A 24,299-nucleotide genomic window follows, 5' to 3' on the forward strand; every position below is an offset into this window, starting at 1 on the left:
TCAAAAGGAATTGCTTTAATTTGGCCTCATCTTGTGCTTACCTGCTCTTGTAACCCACATCCACCATACTCTAGTTTAAAACAGGTAATGCACTGTTCTTTAACTATCTCATTTTAAAAAGCAAAAGTTCTGGTCTGGAATCATTTCTGCCACCTGCCTGCACAAAGCCAGGCAGGGATGGCCTGTACATCAGGTAACAGTAACTAAATGGATTTACAGTTTCAGCTTTTCTTAGGTGGGTAGCAATTCATTGTCACTGCCAACAATTCTTGACGCTCTAATTAAGATGACAAATGCTGCTTTGGGGCTTGAGCACTTGAGGATTAGCTGGAAGAAGGTAAGTTCTTCTGAAAGGTGTAGAGGGCACGAACTACTTCAGCCTAGAAGTAACCAATGACAACCTTCATTGATGTTTCTAGCTGACCTCTGCTCTGAGCTACAGAATGCTTAAAAAAAATTTAGTAGTGCAGTTTTTAAGTACAAGGAGGTATTTTCTATTTTGCTTCTGTTTGTAACCAAGAACAACTAGCTTTTCTGCTTGTTGCTGGTATACTATCAACTTGCTCTGCAACAACATAAAGAACTTGCAAGAATACCCATGTTCATCACATAGCACAAATAGAACACAGATGGGAAGAAATACAGAAAAAGAATAACCACCAGATTTTCTTTTCTCAGGGTTCTGTTTTTCTAGCAAGTGATAGGATGGTATACATTGAAGATTTTCTTTTCTGGATGAGGTTTTCAGGTGTTAGGGGGCACTCATTAAATTTGACAGCTGTTTAAAGTTGTTCCTGAAGTACACCTCAGCAGTAGCTTTCTGATATATTTTGAAAAAAAATACCCAAATCAGCTTAAAGCTAATTTAATTCATTTCTTGTGGGGATGAGGGGGCTGCAGAGTGTAACTGCTTCTTAACATACATGCACTGCCTAGGATCTAGAAGAATATGCTGTGGATTCTTTAAAACCTGTGTGGCAATTAGTTTGGTTTAACTTTGTTTTTGTGGTATTGAAAAACTCTTCAAACATCTGTGGTTTGGTTGACTTCAAAAACTTGTATTCTGTAAAGTGCCATAAACCTTTTATCTTTTTTTTTTTAATTGTAGCATATTTAAAATATATATATATATATATATATATATACACAAACTTGTGTGAGATGTGCAATACCAGGAATGGGTTTTGTTGTGGTGTTTGGTTTTCTTCATTAGTTTTTGCCTTCATATCGGACAAGATATTTGAAAAGGGACTTCCCAGGAAGGAAGTGACTGGAGTTTTGGTGGTGTGGACAAACTAACACATAGAATAAAACAATAGAATCGCTGATTTTGAAGATTAATATAACAGTAGTAACAGCGGCTTAGAAGATTTAACAAAAAAATCTCTCCTAGATTGATTCAAAATACTCAAGTGTATGTAATACAGACAATTCAAATGTGAAGCTGTCTCCATCTCTGGCAATACACAATCTAAAAGCTGAAAGGGCTCAGCAAAGTCTCTTCACATGCTTTATTGATAATAGGGCACTGCAAAAAACATTGCTACCAAGCTATTTCTGGATTGTCTGTATCACCTTTGTATCCAATTCACTACAAATAAAATTCTCTAGATTCCAAGAGTTTTCCTTTTTGTTTTTCAGCCAAATCATTTCCATTTTGCATTGTTATCCCACATCAGAGTTATCTTTGTGGTAGAGGGAGAAGAGTTCAAGTCCTCCTTGAAAGTGGTGGGTGCTGGTGCCCACCTCAAGAAGAGGACAGGTCTCCACAAAAGCAGAGCATGGCAGCAATCTGTACACCACAGCCACTTTGTATAGGGAGAGCAGCTGTGGCAACCTTGCTAGAGTAGAGTTTGAGCCATGGTTTATTTGTGGTACTGTTTTTCTGTTCTTAAGTCACCACTATGTACATGTTAGCATGTATGATGTAACTAATGTGTTATTTTTAATCTAAATTTCAATTAAAATGTGAGTTTTCAAACTTCACCAGGAGTCTGACCACCTTAATTCAAACACAGGGGACAGGGCAGGCTGTAACAGCTTTAACTGTAGCTTCACTAGGAATGTCAGATCCCAGCCCACTGAATTTGTGTTTCAGGTTCCCATCTGCCTTTAACAGTTATTACCATTTCCTGATCAGAAAGTACAGGTTCTGGAAGTGTAGCCATGTGTGATACAATACAGTTGCATTAAAGAGCCTGTCTAATCCCCCCTATGTCTGACAAATGTTATTTGTTTTGCAACTGAAGTGCCGCAGTTCCTTCTTCCTGAAAAGGGGTAGTGAAGGTTGTAAAACAAATACTGCACGATCACAATGGCCCCTGCCACAACTGTGTCTCACCCTTCACCCATGACTTAACAAACACTGGAGAGAGGTTACATATTGTTTTATAAGCAAATTTACAGCAGAACTGTAAATCCATTTCTTTATGGATTTCAAAGCAGGTGTACATACAGCAGTTATTCCAAAAATGCAAAATACTGATGAAAGAAACTACAAAGAACTGATTTGTACAGCTGAAAAACATTATGTCCCCTTTTCAGTATGGTTAACAGGGTAAGCAGTAGGGAACACAGTTCAATTCTCTAATGGTGTGACCTGTTAGATTTCTGTGTTCTAGAGTAACACCTTGCCCCAGCTCTAGCAAAGCATAGGATCGTGATGCAGCAAGAAAGTAAACACACATTACTAACATCAAGGGGAATGGAGTATAAAGATGTGATTGTATTTCACATCAATGAAATGCTACAGTGTAGGAATCACTGTCCCTAATCAGCTTTGGGTATTATGCAGACACAGTGGGATCAGTCACTTGGTCTATCTGAGAAAGCCAAAGAAAAAACAATTCCAAATTTAATCCTATTCTGATCACTTCCAATTGCTGTCGTACCTTGGACAAGTATCAGCCCACTACCCAATACAGCATATTCACTTTGGTTTTTTATTTCTCTTTAAAACATCAAAAACTGAGGCATGCCCATGACAGCAGCTCTGCAATACTGAACAGCGATACGTGCTCTGTCATGCCTGCAGCGGCTGCAGCTCAGATGATACACGACTGTTTGGCTGTAAACTAAACATTGTAAAATCAACTTTTAGCACCATCAGCTGAAAGAGTGTCAGAGCAGCTGATGTCGCAGAGCCAGCGGTGGTCAGATGCAGCCTTTTTTTAAAAGGGCCTGGGCTTCAGCCTGTATTTCCTACACATCTGCAAAGCAGAAAAGCTGCATGAGTGGTCAAGAAGTGACTGCGCTGCGAAACAGGCTGTGGTTTTGTGCTTTTTTTCCGGCCCCGTGTTAGCCCTGTTCCATGCACGCTGCCAATCACCAATACCACCGCCAACTTCATCACCAAAAATTGGTCTCTGGAATTTCCCATCTCACCAGCTGCAAGTTTTCCTCCCTGAATCATGAGTACAAAGAAGGAAAGAGCTGGTCTTCTCAACATCTTGCACAGCAGCTCCTCGGTGATGAAGTGTTCACCTGTGAGCAATGTAACTGCAGGAGGTGGAAACATTTGCTGGAGCGGGATGGTACCATTTGTATGTGTACGTTACCTGGTCACACTGTAGCACCAAGTGTATTGAGACACAGTAAAACAAACTAATTAAAAGCAATGTTGTTTGTTGAAGTCACTACCCATTCCTCCCAACAAAAACCTACATTTTAGTGTACATGCTTCCCTAAACAGCTAATTTTTTTTTCCCCAGAACAAAGTGTCCAGCAGCATGACCCACAGCTCACACGTTCCATCAACACTTGTCCCCACCCCCTGCTCAGAAGCACGTGATATGGCGTCTAGTTGGTAATCCTAGCATAAAGTTTAAACTAGTATTCTGCTACTGAGGTAAAAAATCTGCACCACTTCCTTTGTGAATATTCCCGTTTTTTCTACTGATGAGAATAAAAGCTACTTGCAGATAGAAAATTACTTTGTAGGAAAAAAAAGGTTCAAACTAATTCTTAGATGTTTTAATGTAATTGAGTGAAACACTTTTGTTCCAATTACCTGAAGCACTGTGTCTTACCCCTGATTAATAACCAGAATGTTCTAGGTGCATGCCCTTTCCTTGACAGAAATTATCTTTCCTTTACTATTACTGAGTATTTTTAATCACAGTTCTCCTCCCTGTGTCATCTTCTTTGTGTGGTCATGACTTCCCAGCTAGCTTCAGCAAACAGAGGAATTACCTCCCCACACCACCACTTGAACTGTGCAGTAATTCTAACTGTAAAGCGTGGCTGAATCATGCTACACAACTGTGCTTTACAAGTTCTGTAAACTACAAGGAAAAAGACCAAGGTGATGAAGAATTTCACTATTAAATCATACACATATGCACAAGAGTCTTCAGAAACTCACATCTGTCTCCCAAAATAATCCCGTTCTCTGTATTGTGCACTTGGAAACATTAAGTGTGTCACAGTGGTCTAGATGAAGTCCCTTCAAAGAAAACCCAGTAATAACTCAGTACTACAGAGGAGGTGTTGCAGCTGATACTACATTGAAAGACTGCAACAGTGCCTTAAAAAAACAACCCAAACAGCACGACACAGCAGTGATAGGAAAATGTCAATTAATAGGCAGAAATTAGGAAAAGAAACACTACCAAAGCAAGACTGTTTTCAGCAACTCAATTTTACTTTCAATAGTGTTTCAGGACTCCATACCTGTAGAATTTCATTCCGTAATGACAGAATACATTTAGTCTTTAACTCTCTTGAGCTTACAGCAGAAAGTGGGCTGCAAGTGTTTAAGAATTTTCTTGGTAACAGTTGCGTAGATTAACTCTCAATCCCTTAATGTATTCTTTTGATAGTGGACATTTTGCTTTCCCACTTCATCAGAATTACAGCAGTTATATACAGAATTATAAAAACCAAACGAGACTTTTACACAGATCATCCACCCTGCACGTTAACCCAAACATTAGAAGAAAAAAAAGCTCTAAATTGGTCAAAACTATACAGAGCAAACACCCAGGAAAAAAGGCTTTTTATTCTATGACACTGTGTTAATACAATAAATATACAAAACTTCTGAACTACTCAAACATGCAACAGAGGGACAGGAGAAGTGCATTTGTACAGAACCACGACATTCACCAGGATGGCTGAGCATTGTTAGTAATTTACAAAATATACAAATATCCCCTCAGATAAACTCCAAAATTACAGATCAATGACTACTGACATTCCAGTGTTTAAACTCTGTACTCCATTTGCCACAATACTACAAAATGACAACTAAAGTGGGTGCTGTACTCTGATTACTTCATGAGACTGTAAAATCTAGTTTTCATTAAGTACAAAATATTTTAACAAATATCAGCCTTCTGTTGTCGAAGCTAACTCAAGCTTCTCCCTCTCTTCTGGGCTGCAAAGTGCCAGAGACTTTCAGTTTAAACAAATTATGTGTAACTGAACCTTGAATTTCACTTTGGAGGTTTACATCCGTACACTCAAACTCATAACGTTACAAATCAACACTATCTATACATAGAACATTAAATATGTTTCCTCAAAGAGCCTTTAAACATTTGGGTAAAAATAACTGGGCCAAATTCAGGTTTTATTCGTAATGCTTATTTCCATGATATATTCTGGTAATGTTATCATGCAAACTTCAACTTAAGTTAAAATGCAAAGGATGACGTCCCTGGGATTCCTATCCAAGAGATACAAAGAGAAGAAAATTGCTAAAATTTAGACCTAAAAGTAATCCATCATACTAGAGTTCCTAGATCAACCTTCATGTTCTGTTTAAAAGAATATGAAAATAATAGCCTTGATACACAGCTGCTAAAAGGATAATGTCTGATCTCAGCAGTAGTTTTTATCTGGAAAGCTTTTCATAACATACCACACAAATTTATGTTCAATGCCCACTAGTATGAAATTTTAGAGCCCCTATTGCACAGAATATTTAAATTGCTTTTAATTTTATGAAGCAGAGAACATTTAGAAGTAAGATTACTCCTTAATATGAACTTCAGCATAGATGAAACTATAACATTTATCCCCATTCAAGTTGTATGTAAAAAAATGAGTAAAAGAAAGGAGACTAACAGGGACTTCATGCTAATAGTACAATACCGATCCAGGGATTAAGACAGGGGGTTATTTTTTGTAATGCCCTTCTGCTATCATGAGTACAGTGTAGAGAATAAGAGTCTCTGAAAATCAGTCCGCATTGAGATTATGGAATTTTATGGAACAATGCTGTCTTAACTGAAGGCAATTCGCCTTAATAGCTGAATTCATTTCAGCCATTGTATGTACTTAGACAGACTGCAGGATGTGGTCTGTCCTGTTCTCATTTTCTAAAACAGAATTTGGAAAAACACCCAAGTATTGTGCATAAGACTCATGAGGCAATCCAAGAATCCAAGTCTTCAAAGGGCAGAAACATTATGTTATACTAAGACCTGATTATATTCTGAATTATGATAGTATACTGTACCATTTTGGACTGTTTGGTTCCACAGCACCAATTTAACCTCCTGGGCCTCCAGTTCAATAAGCTGAAAATTAACTTTTTATTAAAGATGGAGACTTCACGCTTTTCCAGCTTAAAATATCTTAAAAGATTTTTTCAGAGAATCATGGAATCATTTCATTTGGAAGAGACATTTAAGATCGAGTTGTACAACCTTTGTCCCAACCCTATCAACCACTAGACCGTTTCCCTCAGTGCAACATCCAACCATCTCTTAAACACCTCCAGGGATGGTGACTCCACCACCTCCCTGGGCAGCCTGTTCCAATGCTTGACAACCCTTTCAGTAAAGAAATTCCTCCTAAAATTTCCTCCAGCTTAAATCACATCACAGAGACGGCTGAGTTAATGTTAAGATAAATTCAAGTAACTGTTCAATGCCATTGCTTAAAACCTTGGCATACCAGACAATATTCCTGTTAGGAAATGAAAACCTGTAAATTCAGGGCTTTGGACAAGCAGTAAACAGAGTGACTGACTAGGCTAAAGGTTCAGTACCCCTGGTAAAACACAAATCTACACTTACAGAAAAAAAAAAAAAAAAATCAAACAAGCCAAACTAAAACAAAAACCCCAAACCAAAAAAAAACCCAAAAAACCACCAACCGTAACCAAACTAAAAACCTCACAACCCCCAAAAAATCCCAAATGGAACAAAAATACCACTGCACATAGAAGAACAAAGGTGGGAAAGAAACTAGGGTTCTATAAGTCAATATTGGTTTATTTTCCAGCAAAATTACTACCCCAACACATGAATACTGAAATTTAAAGTAGAAAATATATAATCATTTAACTCTGGGACTGAAACCATCTTTTTAACTTCCTTAAACTTTACAGTGTTACACATTCTACTACAGAGAACGTTTATGCACCATAGTCATATCTCACAGGTAGAGAATACTCCATGAAAATAGATACAAACCAACGCTATCATTATAAAGTGGTGCACGTAAACTCTGGACCAGAACACTATTTAAACAGGATCAGGTAACAGAATTCATGCAAACTTATAGGTTTATAGCAAAAGACTTATCCTAAAAAAAAACCAAAAAAAACCCAAGGAAATAATTTATAATGTCTGTCCTTTAGCAGTTGCTGAAATTGCAAAAGCAGTAGCTAAACCTAAATTTCTACGTCTCTCAGCCTACCCCACTTCTTACAGTAGAAACAGGGAAGCCAGTTTTTAGAAAGAAAATTAACTGATCCAGTGTGCTTCACTGAAGTTAAACAACTGGAGTGAACCACAAAAGACCCCCTTCTGAATTCTTAATACCTTTATACACCACAATTCATTCTCAGGCCAATTGTTGTTTATCCCCCATAAAATATAAAAGCCTTTGTAGTCTAGACTGCAGCCTCTTGAAGAAGGGCAAAGAATGGTTATCTTTTTAAAAATAAATAAATTTGTAATAAAATAACCCAAACATTTCCCCTTTTACCCATGCACAGCTGCAGAAGAGATAAACATGCTGTGTGAATTTTGATCTAGGCTTTCAGGGAATAGAGTGGTGACTGGAAAACCAAGTACAAGAGGAGAGATGGGTGGTGCCTCGTGGTGCCTCTCTAAATGCGGCTGCCCTTGAAGGCGTTCTGAGCCGCGCTGGTTGCTGCTGTGGAGGCGGCACTGGCTGCGGCGCTCTGCACAGTCTTGTTGGACATCACTCCCGTCGCAAACTCCTGCTGCGCCTTCTCAAAGCTGGCACCAGTCGTGCGGTACAGGCCGTGCACCTATGGAAGAGAGGACAGCAACAAGGTCATGCTGAGCCATGCTGTTTCTTGGCAAACTAACAGTGAACTCTCACACATGAAGCAGAGCTGTGCCACGGGCAAGTCTGGTTTGCTCATGTCTTCAGAAAGATCCAGAAATGAGTAAACACACTTTTTTTTTCTCCCACAAATCCTACAACTTTTGACTGCCCTGCTGCGCACAGGCTGATGGTATGAACATCTGTAATTTCTTGCAAGTTCAGAGGGGTCTCTCAGGTCTTCACTGAAATGTGTGTGGTACCTACTGTCTGAAACAATGTATTTACATGCACAAACAGGCTTATGCATTCTTAGCGTAACACAGGGCTCACAGCTCACAAAAACTGTCTTCTGTCTCAGTTTGTATACAACTTGTCATATTCATCAAAAGAGTTTGTAGGTGTGCATGTTACAAAAAATGCAGGAACCAAACCCAAAAAATAATTTTGAATCCACCATGCCAAGAACACTTTGGCAAACTTTTATCAGTATCAATTCTTAGAAACATTTTAACTGATATAGTCACAGTAACAAGCTAAGCTAGGGCTGCGTATTAAAAAGTATAGCATATATTAATACTGCATATACCTACCTGCTAAAGTAAAATGATGACCAACAGCTCTGCATAACAAGCAGAGGTATTAAACAATATGATTTACTAACACTCTAAACAACATGGCATATAACCTCCAGTGCAGGAAAAAAACAGCTCCTGAGTAACTTCCAATTACCTGAGTATTAAAATTAGAAATGCTATTTCTGATTCATGTTCCATCAAATCACAGTGAAGTTGTAAAAGAATATTGCAAAGACATTTTCATTCAAATGTAGCAGGAAAATCTATGTTGTAACTTTTTTCTTTGTTATAAATGTGACCATTTTCTCATCCATAAAAATACTCCAAGTGACAATAAATATACAGAGTTTTGAAAAGAATCCAGATGCATATGGTAGGAACAGAGTAAAAAATGCTCCCCCATACACTTTTCTTGATTGTTTCTTTCTCCTATACCTACATATTTGTCCAGAAAACAAGTAAGAAGGAGAGGGACATCTCCAGGCAACATTTCCAAACTCCTATCTTACTGTAAACAGGCTTGCAGAGTTTAAGTATGGGAAAGTCTTTACATGTAACTGTAAATGAAGTTGAATTATTAGAGTAGTGATCACATCACCAGCAGAATTCTCAGTTACACGTTTTCTAAATGACATCAAACACTTACTAGCAAATTAGTATCTAAACTTCACTCTTCTGGATGGAAATTTACAATAAGGAATCAAGAGAAAAAAGCATCATTCTTTAAGCTTTTGTGCTACATAATCACTAATTTGCAACAAAAATATAATAGAAGAAAAATAATTTTCCAAGGTGCCAATCATCTCCTTCTTCTATTGATTTTAATGGGAATGATTTTGGTAAGAGCTGAAACTTGGCAACCCTTTAAATCACACTTCACACAGCCTGATAAATTACCACAGATCTGAAAGTTACAACCTGGCACCTACAGTTATAATCAGTGTCCAGCACATTCACCTACCCTCTCCTTGTGGGCTTACCTCCCAATTTTTCTCACTGAAAGCTGTTCTTATCCAGTTTAGTTTGCAGAAAATACATCCATTGTGCAACCAGCATGTAATAATGTTTAATAGGTATGACACAGCCCAAGAATATCATTTGATCCCCATTACTTTTAAAGAGTGTATCGCTCAAGTAGGAAACCAAATTCAGATCAAACAGAGGAAACAAGACGAGAATAATATGTAACTTACCTTTTTAAACATGACTAATGAGATAACAGCAGATGCTGTGAAAAGTGCAGCTATGATTATCATCATAATGCCAACAGGAATACTCTTATTAAGACCAGTAAGAGATGAAATCCATCCACTGAAGGAAAAAGAAAGGACAAACTTTATTAGCAAAGGAGCTATTAAACCGCAGTTATCCGTATCAGGGGAAGCTTTATAACCTTCTGGTTCTGGTCAGTTTTGCATATTTTTGAAGAAAAAGTCCCATGAATTTTACTTAAGTGTATTTTGGTTCTATAATAACTTTCGAGAGCTTAGTTTCCATTTTTCCCAATGAATACAGTCAAGCTGTAAAAAAAAAAATGTAGTAAAGATGATTATCCCTGAGCAGAACTGTGAAGAGATTAGAGAGCTGCTCATCAGCTTTTGGGGTTTTTTTGGTCACACTGTCATTTCAGACTGATTTAAGACTACATGATTCCATGGAAGAGGAAATGCCTCTGAAAAGGCAGCTTTTAATTTCTTTCAGTAGAAAACAAAAACGTGCCACATACAGACACCTACCATGTGGGAAGACTCATTTAATCTTATCCACAGAGTGATGCTTTCTTAACCAAGGTTAATATGAAAACTTTTTGCAGTAGATAGCACCAGATTAGCTAATAGAAAGCATTGCTGTATTAATATCTACTTCAAACATTTCATTTTCAAAAACTGAACCACCAACAGAAAAATACAATATCAAGCTTGAAATCAAGCAGGTTGCCTTAGGAAAAATAAAACATTAAGATGGAAAAGATTCTTCCACAGAAAAAAAAAAAGAAAAGAAAAATCTATAAATACAAACAATCTTAATTTCCTCTTATCTTCTTCAAATTCCTTTGAGATCCTCCATGTCCAACTGGGCTACCACAAAACTCTAAAACTAAAACTGTAATTAGCATTTTCTGATGAAGGTTACCTTTCATACCCTTTCCCTTTAAAAGGACACTCCACATACTTGCGGAGTTATTCTTCTACAATACTTTCTTATTTATGTCCAACAATGTATCTATGAAGTATTTTTTTAAAAAAAGACAGACTGCATTACAGCTGCTGTATCAAATATGAGTGTTTGTGACACTAGAACACTACAGCAAACAGAATACTCACCAGTTCCCCCATCTTTGAAATCCTGCAGCTTGAAGTACATGTACAGCAAACTGACAGATATATACGAAGAAGAACACAAAGAACCTGAATGAACTGTCACTCCTAAAAAGGAGGGGAAAAAGGTTAAAGTGGCCAGGAAATTAATAACTTTTGCAAATACTGTAGTACCACTGTAAAATGTTTTTCTGCATTAAACAGAGGAAAAGTGTTTTCACATATTGACACTGGCCTGAACTATCAGTAATTCTGTGTTTTGAAGAGTTTGTTTACAAGACTCACTCATTCCTCTTTAATATAGTATTTTCCCATTTGTCATCTCTAAGAGAGGTGACAAGATCCTATTCTTTAATTTTCTGTTCCACACATAGCAGAGTTTCTTAAGACTAAATATGGAAGTTTTAGCTACAATGCAAAAGAACAACATAATTCTGGTCAAAGTTCAGAGTGCTGGCAGGATGGCAAGAAAACATTTTACTTGGAAAAGGAAATAAAATTTAATATTAAATTACTTAAACATGATGCACACCAGAACACTAAAGCAGCTGTTACTTAAAAGCAAAATATACAGAATAGGTTTGTTGTTTAAATCACTGAAATGTCAGCCTGACAAAGACTGAAAGTTAGGAAAAAAACCCAAACAAATATAAATGTACAGGCAAAATCTCAGCAAAGACCTCAACTTATTACTATCAAAACTAATGATCATATGATACACTTGCTACCAGAGTTCTAAAGAAAGTTGAAATCCCTTAATTAAGCCACAGAATCAGATTTTGCCATTATTAGCTCTACCTGCAGAAGGAAATTTGTTTCTATTTTCTGAACCACCTCAGTTCAATAACAATTTCATTTTTAGCTAAACAACTAACCAAAACTCAAAGATGTAAGTAGTAGCTTTCCATTTCCAAACAATCAATATTCACTAAGAAAAGCTACAGATTTACTAGAGAGCAAATGCAAGTTAAACTTTACTATTCTTCAAAGATGTGTCTATAGAGTAACACCTATATATGCTAAATATATGTTTAACTCCAGTTTCTGGACATCAATCTATCTCTACAAGAATTAGTGCATTTTAACTGTGAATATCCTGAATCACTTCAAAAAAAAAAAACCAAACCCCAAAAAGCTCACAAAATACTGTAAGAGTACAAGATTTACAATCTTTATGTGTTGATATTCACCAAGAAATAAGTTTAAGTTTGTATGCAAGCCAACCACTCTATTCTTAAACACAAAGCTACAATACTTTACGCCTGTGAAATCTGCAAAGATTGCTAAAAGTCAGGAAAAATAGTAAGTCTGACTACTAAATACCTGCCCTACTCAAGAATCCTAGTCTACTTCAAATAGAGACACTGTATGTCATTTAAAATCGTAAGATTTTTAAGTGTAGATTTTTATGGAATTTGTTAAGGAAGTCAAAAATTTAAGATGCTATTTCTTATTCATATTCTTGGCATAAAGGGGTAGAGATTTATCAGCCCAATACAAAACTAAATATTCCTACAAATATTTTGTCAATGGCAGAAGCTGTAAATATTTTGAGGGACATTCTATGGTATTTCCAACTATTTGCCATCTGTGTTTCAAATACAACAACTGAATTAATGGCAATGTACTATTTGTCTCTCATGAAAACATAATAAAGGATTATCAGAATAATAATAAAATTGTAGAATGTCAACGCATTTCAACAAGTTTTTTAATATCCTAAGTCAAGCTGAAGTTGTTACCTGAAAGCTCCATAAAGTGGTCTGTACCAGCAGACGAAAGAACAAGGGGTAAAAAGCAAGAACCAGAGAATACTCAATCCAAAATCAACCCCTCGAGTAGCATCAACATAAAACCAGGCCAAACATCCAAAGATGTTAAGGAACAGTGTCACTGAATGGACTGTAGAAGCAAAAGCAAACAGTCTTACTTAAGTCATGTTTATACAATACATCATTACAACTGTTAAAGTAATACCCAAACTAAGCATTTTTAAACAAAACATCAGCATGCTGACAGTAAATCAATAACTTCTTAATGCCCTCAGCAGTTTTTTATACAGTTGTCTACTTTTCAGATAAACCTTCTATTCCCCAGTGAAAGTGCTGAACATGAAAATTCAAGTACTGTCAGGAACAGGATGAAGGAAAAAATCCTGTCATACAACTAAAACATTTTCAAACTTAAAATGATGAAAAAAAGTTTTCTACAGGGGCGATAATTTGTTACCTTTACTACACTAATGATTGGATACAGGTACTTAACAGACTACTGAATATTTTTAGACCAATATTATAAATGCTATCAAATGCATCATAAATGTGTCACTGTACACATTCTGATTTGAAAATAAAAATTTAAAAACAATAATCTGTCAATCAAAAAGCTGTCTTCCAGGTAACTAAAAACTCCACTTAACAGTAAAGAAAAAAAAACATTTAATAAAAATGTTTCTCACTAAAACAAGACCTGCAAGAAGCTGTTCTAGATCCTTTAAAACATTTTGCATATTCAGATCTTTCCTATAACACTTATCTTAAATATTTGCCTTTTTAGCGCTCTGTGCTTCACTCAATACTCGAATTTCCTTATTGGCAGACCTTGTTACAAGTTAACTATTGAACTTCTACTGAAGAAAATGCACTGTCATTATGACTTGCAGTTTGTTTAAAATATATTTAATTCTTAGGACAGAAAAAGATACAGTAGTATTAAGAAGCATTACGACTTCATGCTCTCTGGCACGGACTTAAAATATGAACACGAGTTTCTATCTTTGCTCAGCAATAGCCTGTGATTTAGGCGTGATTCTGCTATCTCAGAGGACAGCTGCTATCCTTGTGAACCAGAATAGTGTACTTATGACTGAGTGAACAAACTGCTCCACACAGCAATGACTTTTAAAGTTCAGAAAAACAATTTAGTCCTTCTACTGCAAGGTAAGGTTAACAGAAGAACTGCCAAGATAATAAAGATTCTGAAAAGACAACACCTCTTTGCTGTCCTCTTAACTAGTACTTAAAATAAGCTCTGGATCAACTTAATAGTACAAAATCTTAAAGCAAAATGCTCACACTGTTGCATGAAAGGCTGATGAAACAAAACATTTCCCTCAGAAAAATCACACTTTTTTTAAGAGCCACCAGAAACAGAAAACTTTGTACTTCAAATAAAAAGCATTTAATGTAGCTACATATCTTAGCATCGTTCCAAGAGGTCAGCAAAGCAATTAATTTCAGAATTTATATGTGTGTACCTCACAAGGCACAGAAAAGGATACAAATCCAAATTACTGACATTCTTTGATAAACATGTGAATGCTTAATAAGGAGTATTCTTTCTTTTTCTATTCAATGCTGGAAAACAGAGAGACCCTCTAGATTACCAGAAACATCCACATTCAGGTAGAGTTTGAATGTTCTGAAAGTTCTACGTTTTTCTTAATTGCAGCTATTACTACAGGCAAGTTTTAAACGAGGGTCATCTGTGCAGAAAAGGGTTGAAACATCACACCCACTACTGATACTTATTGGCACGATAAAACCAGCAACATAGGGGTCTATTTCACCACTGTCATGGAGAATCTCAGCTGGAAAAAAATTAGTATTAGCCAGCTAGAGATGAAGACATGGGACTCCACTGATAATCTTCCTTTCGCTCCCCTCACCCTTCTCTCTGTCTGTATATTTATACAGTTGAGTCTGTATATTTATTAAACTTCCCTATACAGAAGAATCCTACTTAGCTATACAATCTGTGTCTTAATTAACTACACTTTATCATCTATTAATTTTTGCAAGTGAGTTGTAGTTAAAGACAACAATTTGCACCAAATGCTATTTGGCATCTACATTACTGAGATTATTATTTTGCAGTCCCACTTGGGAGTATGTGATAATAGGGGTCTGTAATTTTTTTATTTAATTTCAGTGATGTTTTATTGATGGTATTCTTGGGAAACTAAACTCCTCACTAGGACACATGACAAAAGAATGCACTTATTCCCAGAAATCAGCTGGACTGTTAACCTACAATGAACTGCAAAAGAGGAATACGAAGCCTTGATAAAACAGAAGGATTTGAACCTCACAAGGCAGCTCACAAGTGAGGACAAAGCTGGAGAAGTCTGATTACAAGCAAACTTGGAGCATACAGTGGTTTCAAATGCAGTTTAGGCTTGTGTTTCTTGTTTGTTTTGCTTTTTTTGGAGAGGGGCAGGTAACAAGTGCTAATACCTTATAAACAACAGAAGTATTTTCCATAGGAAAGAATATATTCTAAAACAGGCTGAGATTAGCACGTAACATCAACATATGCTATTAAAAAAGCAACGGTGGGTTTTTTTATCTACACAGTACATGAGGACACCTAGCTCATGTACTTACACGGTCCACAGTGCAAAAATCTTGATGCTATACACTGAAAATCCCCACAATAACAATACTGAGCGGACCAAGCAGCAAAATCTGTAAGAGCAATCAACCAACCAGACTTCTATAAAACATAACCTACAAAGAAAGGCTGAGTAAACTATGCTAATTTAGCCAAAAGGAGATGGATAAGGGAGATAAATGTGTTCTCCATAAAAACAGTCGACAGAACAGGGAAGATTAAAGACAGGAAGCAAGAATTAAATTATATACCAGGAAACACCTTCTACTGATAAAAGACAACAACAGACTAGAGCAGGCTTGGAGGGACTTTTCATTATAAATTGTCTGCCCTTGGAGGTTCTCAGGAACAGGCAGAACAAACATTAACACAGACTGATACATGTACTCTTGACCATATCCTCAGACAGGATAGATAAGATGAAACTCCTCAAAACAGAAAAACCACCAAAACTAGCACTTTTGGTTATTATTTTTCTACTACAATCTTCAGTTTAAGTTATTCATCTTTGAAAACATCTAAAAATCTTTTTTTTTCCCCACAGAAAATGGAATTATTCACAACCTATATAAAGTGACAAACCCAAGTGTCACAAAAAACTTTCCATAAGATTAAGCAGCTCTTTGATTTGAAACTTAAGAAATATTCTTTGAAAAAATCAGTACTGGGCATTTTGTAGGTTCTATCAGCCTGTGAGGAAAGCAGCCAGAAAACAAAGGCTTTTGAGACAAAAAAAAATTGGTGCTAGATAAGTGTCACAAAAGACATGGGACATCTCACTAGTAGCACAGAAAGACCTAAAATGTAGTGCTCAGTGCTAACAAGCCAGGCAAAGTATCATTCTATCCTGCAAGCCACAAATAGCAATGGCCACAAAACTAAGTCAGAACTGAAGGGCTTCGCTGGCAGAAGCCACTGATAATCAATCGCTGTAGTTCACAAAAATGAGGGAACACTCCATCAAAAAAACTCCAAACAAACAAACAAACAAAAAACCCACAAAAAACGTGCAAAGATAAAACCACATTAAAGAATCTGAAAACTCTGGGGTGTGATACAAATAGAGAAAATATGGATGAATTGATGGAACAGGGATACAATGAGATTTGTTTTCCGATGAGACAGAGTATATCAATCTGAAACATATAACGAGAGTTTCCTCAGATATATAATCACCAATAATAAGTATATAAAACTAACACACAGAAAATTGAAAGTTTTGTCCCTAGGGCTGCTAAACAGGAAGTAGAAAGCCTAACCTACTTCCCAAATGCTGAACATGAAGAACTAGATTTATCCCAATTTGAAATAAAACATAAGGTAGAGCAGAAAGCAGAAGCTGACTGGTGTGCTATGGTGTAAGTGCCTCCACTATAATGAAAAATGAGCAAAACCATGTACCTAAGAATCCCAGGAAAGAAAAGTCACAAGGATTGATTCAGTAGCCAGCCATAAGGCACAGAGTTCTGTATTAAATCATGGTTTTTCAGTCTAAAAAACAGGGGGGTTTTTGTCTTTCTTTTCCTTTATTATGCCTTTTCCTTCCTTCCTTCCTAATCTCTAAATCAGAGAGTATTACAGCTGAAAAGGACCAGAAAGACTTAGTTAAAACTTCAGTCTACCTAGAAGAAAATCTGTCACATTAGTATAATAGAACAATTTCTATATATTTTGAAATGCTGTAATATAGCTGTTTCCTTCATTTACTGATGTAAAAAGGAAGAAGAAAATCAGTATTAATTTACCAGTTCTCACTGCCCAGATTCACCTTCTGTTTGAAACACAGGAGACTCTCAGAACTCAGTTCTGCAGAAGGCCAGAATTAGTAACTATCCTAAGATTCTGGAGTACTTCATATTATATTTTATATAACTCTTAAAATTCTGTCAGATTAACAAGAGTGACTAGTCACACATTCTACAGTGGACTTAGCTGCATATTTGAAGACTAATGGCCAGCAATGAATATGAAGAAGTGGAATTCACTTAAATCAACACTGACTGCTCATTTTACATGTTTCAACTACAGTAGTAAGGTTACAGAGGTAACAGGTAAAATTAAGGAGATTTGTTAACTAAATCTGAAGCCCTGAAAACAAATATCACGAAGTTCTGAAATTCACATTCCCTTAGTATGCTACAGTCATCAAGCACCTAAATCTTTGGAATCTCCTCTGTCTCAGAATACTTATGAGGCTCTCATCACACTGGACAAGGCAGAAGAAACAAATGTTGTAACATCTCTACATTTGGTTCATCCAGCACTTCTCCAGGCAAAACACAGGACATGAAATTAACCCCACAAATTAAACAATTAACATGCAAGATTAACCCCACAAAGTTGGTGTATATTTTAGTGTACAGAGGATAGCTCTAACACAGATTGATTCTTCAATATACTAGAATCAAATCCTCCTCCTTTTTTTCCGGGGAAGTTTCTATGAAATAACAAATGTTTTCAAAACGAAAGCTACTAAAAAGACTTCAACGTTTGACTTCTGGATTTAAAGCAATTTCTCATTACAGATGTTGCAAAAGCCAAAGTAGCAGGCATATATTATCAACTTTGAACAGATACTTTGTTTATTCTTTTAAAAAATACTTACACATCCACAAATAGTACATAATCTTTACTGTCTTCTGGAATTCTACAGGAATGTCTACAGAAAAGTCTTGGTAGAAACAAGGACCTACTGGAAAATTCTCAGGAAGAGGTGGCCAGTTATTTTTTCTACCTGCAAAACAGAGGGGAAAAAAAGAGAAAAAAAGTATTTACAATACAGTTTTAATATCTGTACACTAGAAAGACATCTGCATTTGGACTTGTTTTATGCATGAGTTTCACAAGTGTGTGGATATCTTGGGCTATCAAAAACTGAGAGTAATCCTCACACAATGCTGAAAATTAATATTAGAAATAAAACACAATGAAGTTAAAAAAAAAAAAAATTCTTGGTTTGTGTAATGTAAAAGAGGCACCTGACAGTTTCTAAAATGAGCAGATATCAGCAGAAAAACAATTTGATTTTAAACACATATTTTCCGAAAGTCCTACCGTACTCACATACTTTGTTGAACACAAGGACTGAGAACTGAAAAGCATTCTTCGTTCTCAGAATCCTGGTATTTTTAACATCAGGTTACATCTAACACTTTGAACTAGTTCCCAATATACTTTACAGTCTAAGCCTTACCTAGAAGCCTATAAGCCTGAAGAACAGCAACTGTTGAAATGCTTGCAAGATGCCCTACAGCATCACTCTATTGTGGTACAGTTGTGTGACACCATAAAGGACACAGTATCAGACACATAGATTTCCTGTAAGTTGATCTGTTCACAGGCTAGAGTATAAATTCTGCCCAACACAAGTCATACCAAGCACAGATTCAGAGACTCAATGGAGACAATAATTGCAACAAACCTTTACCATAGCATTTCAAATTCTGGATGCAAGAGACAGATTAATCACCATGTTCCAAAAGTGGAGCTGAACTAGAGGCTAACCTAAAGGGACCTTTATTTAAAATTCTGACAAGGTTTTGTTTGCAATGTCTATCTTCAACCATATCTTCACTAGCAATTCATCTGATCAGAACAGAAAACTTGTAAAACTTACATCTTTGCATTACATCCTTTGCTTGTATCACCACTCGGGCAAACTGTTAGCTCTGTACAACAGGTCCATAGCACTGAGTAGCTGTTACGTTTTCTGCCTCTTCCACTGAAATTTTGACCTAGCCCTTCAGAGCAGGTTATTGGCCCAGGAAGCATACAGAAGGCAATCAAATACTGTTCTCTATTAAAAACTAAAGAGCTAGCTCAGAGTTATTTTGTTCAACACATGTTACCACCTCAAGGCTTATTAACATAATTTCAATGACATGCCTACACTATGGATGCAGACACCCTCACACTAGCTTCATGCAAGCACAGATTTCTCAAATTAACTGTCTGGAAGAGGAAGCAACACACTTTAATTGGCTCAAATACAATACTGCACAGGACATGAGCAGAGATGGAAGACACCAGAGCTGAGCTGATCTGCCAACTTAAAGACCTTTGTACTGTGGTCAATTGCCTGTGAGGACAGTGTCCTAAATGTGCATCCAACATCTTAAATGGACTGCAAACAGCCAGAGTACTGCAAAAGACTCTGTCCTCCAATCAAGACACCCTATACAGTGTTTCCAAATTATATCAAATGAGTGTGTAGGAAAAAAAAAAAACATCAAAAGGGACTGAGTGTTTTTCTTGTCTGTCACAAAATACAATTCCTAATTTGTAGTATCTTTTACACAGTTGTTTAGTGCAAAAAACTAATATCATATTTAAAGCTTTAAGAGGTCTCGCTTCTCTGTTCAGTCTTCCTAAAGAATCCATTAGATTCTTCATGGATTCTTCAAGCACTATGATGCAACCTAATAAAAAATACCCGTACTAGAAATCTCCTGAAACACGCACAGGGTATCAGAGTCAGGTTCGCTAAGATAACGATGAAAAACACTGTCCGCAAGGTCTAGAAGAGGAAAAAGTAATCAATCGAGACCTCAGTGGAAGTTAGTGAAATCAGACGAAGGGCAATATGTGGAGAAGAAAGTGAAAAAAAACACCAAAAATCATTATCTGCAAGAAGAGGTACAGATATTTAATACAGAGACTGAAAAGAACAAATACTGATAAAATAAAAATGGTTTAATTACAAAACACTATCGCCATGATTATTGTTTCAGGAAAAGAACAGTAATTCCCAGTCTCAGATCCTAGCAAATGACTGGTATATGACTTCTCTCTGCAGTTTCCTGAGGAGGAGAAGTGGAAATTGAGGTGCTGGTCTCTGCTCCCTGGTACCCAGTGATAGGACATGTGCAAATGGTTCAAATCTGCACCAGAGAAGGTTTAGACTGGACACTGGGGAGCATTTCTTCACTGAGAGGCTGGTCAGACACTGAAATGGGCTTCCTAGGGAGGTGGGTGATGCCCTGAGCATCAGTGTTTACAGTATGTTTGGACAATGACCTTAATGACAAGCTTTAAATTCTGGTCAACCCCAAATTGGTCAATGAATAAGATTAGATGATTGCTGTAGTCTCTTACAACTGAAAATATTCTAATCCAGTCTATAAAATTCCTTGAGCGTTTGAATTACTAAGCAATTATGCAATCTAGAATTGTACTACTGCATATTTAAAGAAGAAAGCAGATGTAGAAATAAAAGTGAGAATTCTGGACACAAGTGAAAAAAACCACACAAAGTCAAGCTTGCATACAGTGTTTTGCGGTTTGCTTCTCTTAACTTCAGTATAAAGTCCTTCCTTTTGAAAAGGAATATTCCCATAGATCTACCTCTCACAAAGTATCTTCAGTTAGGAAGATGTAAATCTTCTCACTTGTGAAAGTGCCATACAGAAACTCATGGTTCCGCAGAGCACATTTACAGTGTGTGGCAAAATGAGATACTACTCTTGATTATGGGTTCCAAAGTGTCACATGAGAAATTAATAAAAGGGTAATAACAGATCTTTCTGCTATTTACATAGATTATGTCTGTAACAGCAAAAGATAACAAAACACAAAACATTTCTAAACAGGAAAGTACTCCCACAGCTATAAATACTGACAGAAATTATATCAAAGAGATGTGACTTACGCAGATACTTTTACTTCAAAATGTTCCATTTCTATTCAATAGTAATACTTAGATACTAACCTAAAATAAAAATAGCTGATAGCAGCAAGTAACACATAACTGAGGCCACATTTGATATTTTTACAGTGAAAAGCTGCACAGGGCAGGTCAGTTTTCATTCATTCTAAATGTTATCTCAAGAAAGAGAAACTTTAACTTCCCTGAAGAGATTATAAAACCCCTTCCTCTTTGATCTGTTTCACAATGCCAGTGTAAAACTAAAACACTTTCAAAGAAAAAGTAAAATTTCTCGAACTTAAAGAGGTATTTTTTTCATCCATACCCCCCTGCTGATTGAGACTCTGCATTTCCCTTTCTCTGCGATCTAGTTCAGCTGCTTTTCTTTCCAGTTCTTCTTGACGCTTTAGCAGTTCTGCCTGGGCCAAGGCATGCTCCTGTACAAAACAAGAGTCATTAGATAGTGACAAAAAAACAGAACCACAAAAGAAATATTCCAAGTCTCTTTTCCATAATTAAGCATTTCTAGTTATGGATGAAGACTGACCTAAAATTGCATTAATTAATGGATTAACCAATTACTGAAAGGCAGTATTCATTTTCACGAATCATTAAGAAAGCAATGCCTATTTTATAAAAGACATCATTACAGAGGTGTATTTAAATAAGTGTAATTAAAAGGAATCTAGTGCCTGAAAATTACGGGCAGACCTTTGCAATCTGTGTGTAAGCAGGTGGTTCTTCCGTTGGTTTCATTATTGCTGGCTGAGTACTGGGTACATTAGGCATTTTCACATTTCCTGGAGGAGGCTAAGAAAACAGGAGACAATTATAGGGACACAGTTGCTTATTCTAATAAACATCTTTATATTATCTCTGTAAAAAACAATCTGTTTGTTTTAAAGGAAGTGTTACTGATAAGTTGAAAATCTGATACGATACCTGCAATATTTATAACCTTTAGGAAAAAGAAGTTAACTATATTCTGTGGTGCAGTGTTTTGCTTACTTGGTTTTACACTCTACAACTTGCCATAATTACACATGGAATTTTAGGGACCGGTAGAAAATAAATAGAATAATAATTTTGTTCAGACATAAATATGAGTAAGGACAGTTAGTGTTTAAGAGATCTGCAGGATTTAACAGTCTTTATTCACATTCTGAAACATGACGTCATATATTAATAATGTCTTCCAGAGCTTTCTACTTAACAAAGGCTTGTAACATCTGGTTAACTAGAGAAGCAATGGACCATATTAAATTTTCCAAATCAACATCCATAATCTATTGCCTAACTATTCTACCAGTATGTACCATAATATCTAGTTTCAAGCAGCACTGTCAGTTCATTCATTTGGTCACTGCCTATAAAAAAAGTACAGCTTACAAGAAGCTTTTCACAGTCAGGGTTTTCTCTTTTTATCTTTTTTTTTTTTTTTAAAAAAGCTCTCCTTCTTATTCCCATTTCTCATCCTCCAAATCTTTTTACCATACACAATGTTAATTACTAAGCTACCAAACCAAGGGGAAAAACTATTGCCCAGAAGTTATCTACTGAACTTCACCATTGTACACGAGTACAGCAGTACCATGAGGATATTTTATTCATAAATATACTTGGTGGGAAACTACAATCCTTTCTTTGTGTAGGGACTGCAACATGAGAAACTTCCCTGTTCTGTGATCCTATCTGGCAGAACATCACTTACACCTAATAAGACTGAAATCAGTAACAAAAACACAGTAAGAACTGCAAAGTTTTCAACACTGAAGCACCTTAAACCAAAGCAAGAATCAAATAAACACAACTAACTCTGAAAATTATGACTTGGCCCTAAGAACATGCCATCTTTTCAGATGCACAAATGCAATAGACTGAGGAGAAAATGTCATATCTGAGTAAACTCCACCACTGTATGTGACAACGCAGCATATCACTAACATCTGCTGATTTCAGCATTTCAGAACTGTATTTCCACCTTACACATCAGCTCTTAACAAAATACTGAGATATCAGAGAGGTCTTATTTCTCAGAAATGCTTGGTGATTTAAGATTTTCATCCTAAGAAAGACTACTCGGTGCTATAGGAAAGACAACTGAAGGCTTCAGTTCTGCACTTGGGCTACACCAACCTCATGCAATTCTACAGGTTTGGGGATGTGCAGCTGGAGAGCTGTCTGGCAGAAAAGGACCTGGGGGTGTTGCTTAACAGCCAGCTGAACGTGAGCCAGCAGTGTGCCCATGTGGCCAAGAAGGCCAATGGTATCCTGGCTTGTAGCAGAAATAATGTGGCCAGCAAGACCACAGAAATGGCTCTCCCCATGTACTGGGCACTTCCTGCATTTAGTTTTGGGCCGCTCATTACAAGAGGGACATTGAGGTGCAGGAGTGTTTCCAGAGAAAGGCAATGGAGCTGATGAAGGATCTGGAGAACAATCCCAAGGAAGAGCAGCTGAGGGAACTGGGATTGTTCAGTTTGGAGAAAAGAAGACTCAGAGGACCTTAGCACTGTCTGTAACTGCCTGAGGAAAACACTTTAGTGAGGGGGGTTTTTCTTGGTCTCTTCTCCTAAGTAACAAGTGATAGGACAAGAAGAAACGGTTTCAAGTTGCACCAGGGGAGGTTTAGATTCAATATCAGGGAAAAATTCTTCACTGAAAGGGTTGTCAAGCACTGAAATGGGCTGCCCAGGGAAGTGGTTGACTCACCATCCCCAGTGCAAACACAGTGCTTACAGCCATGGTTTACTGGTGGTTTAGACAGTGTTAGGTAAATGGTTGGACTCTGTGACCTTAAAGGTATATTCAACCTAAATGTTATTGATATTCCTTATTTTGTACAGTTCTGTGACAAGCAAAAAGTCCTCTATGAAAACTCCTATAATAACTAGACAACAATCTTCAAATAAGATGCAAAACCTGCACTGAAGTAACAAAAAGCTACTCAACAAAAATTCTTACGCATTATAGACCAGAGTAATGCTAAAAAAGCTCCCAAAAAGGATTTTGATTATTACAGCTCTGTGGCTAAAGTAACAATAGCTTTGAAAGCATAACTAACAAGCAGCTGCCAGATAGACTAATGAGCAGGACTTCACACTTCACAATCTCTAGATA

General features: G+C 36.7%; 1 protein-coding gene across 1 annotated transcript in view; it reads right to left on the bottom strand.

The window, feature by feature from the left end:
* Positions 1-4,621: 4,621 nt before the first annotated feature.
* Positions 4,622-24,299, bottom strand: part of SCAMP1 (secretory carrier membrane protein 1) — a 43,378-nt gene continuing 23,700 nt past the window's right edge. The window contains exons 3-9 of the mRNA XM_062018969.1: positions 21,891-21,989; positions 21,505-21,616; positions 18,141-18,269; positions 12,886-13,045; positions 11,150-11,251; positions 10,019-10,136; positions 4,622-8,230 (exon numbers count right to left, since the gene is read on the bottom strand). Coding sequence (XP_061874953.1) covers positions 8,066-8,230; positions 10,019-10,136; positions 11,150-11,251; positions 12,886-13,045; positions 18,141-18,269; positions 21,505-21,616; positions 21,891-21,989 — 885 coding nt within the window. The 3' untranslated portion in view covers positions 4,622-8,065. The remainder of the gene's footprint in view (positions 8,231-10,018; positions 10,137-11,149; positions 11,252-12,885; positions 13,046-18,140; positions 18,270-21,504; positions 21,617-21,890; positions 21,990-24,299) is intronic.

This window comes from Colius striatus, chromosome Z, assembly GCF_028858725.1.
Source record: "Colius striatus isolate bColStr4 chromosome Z, bColStr4.1.hap1, whole genome shotgun sequence".
Classification (NCBI taxonomy): Eukaryota; Metazoa; Chordata; class Aves; order Coliiformes; family Coliidae; genus Colius; species Colius striatus.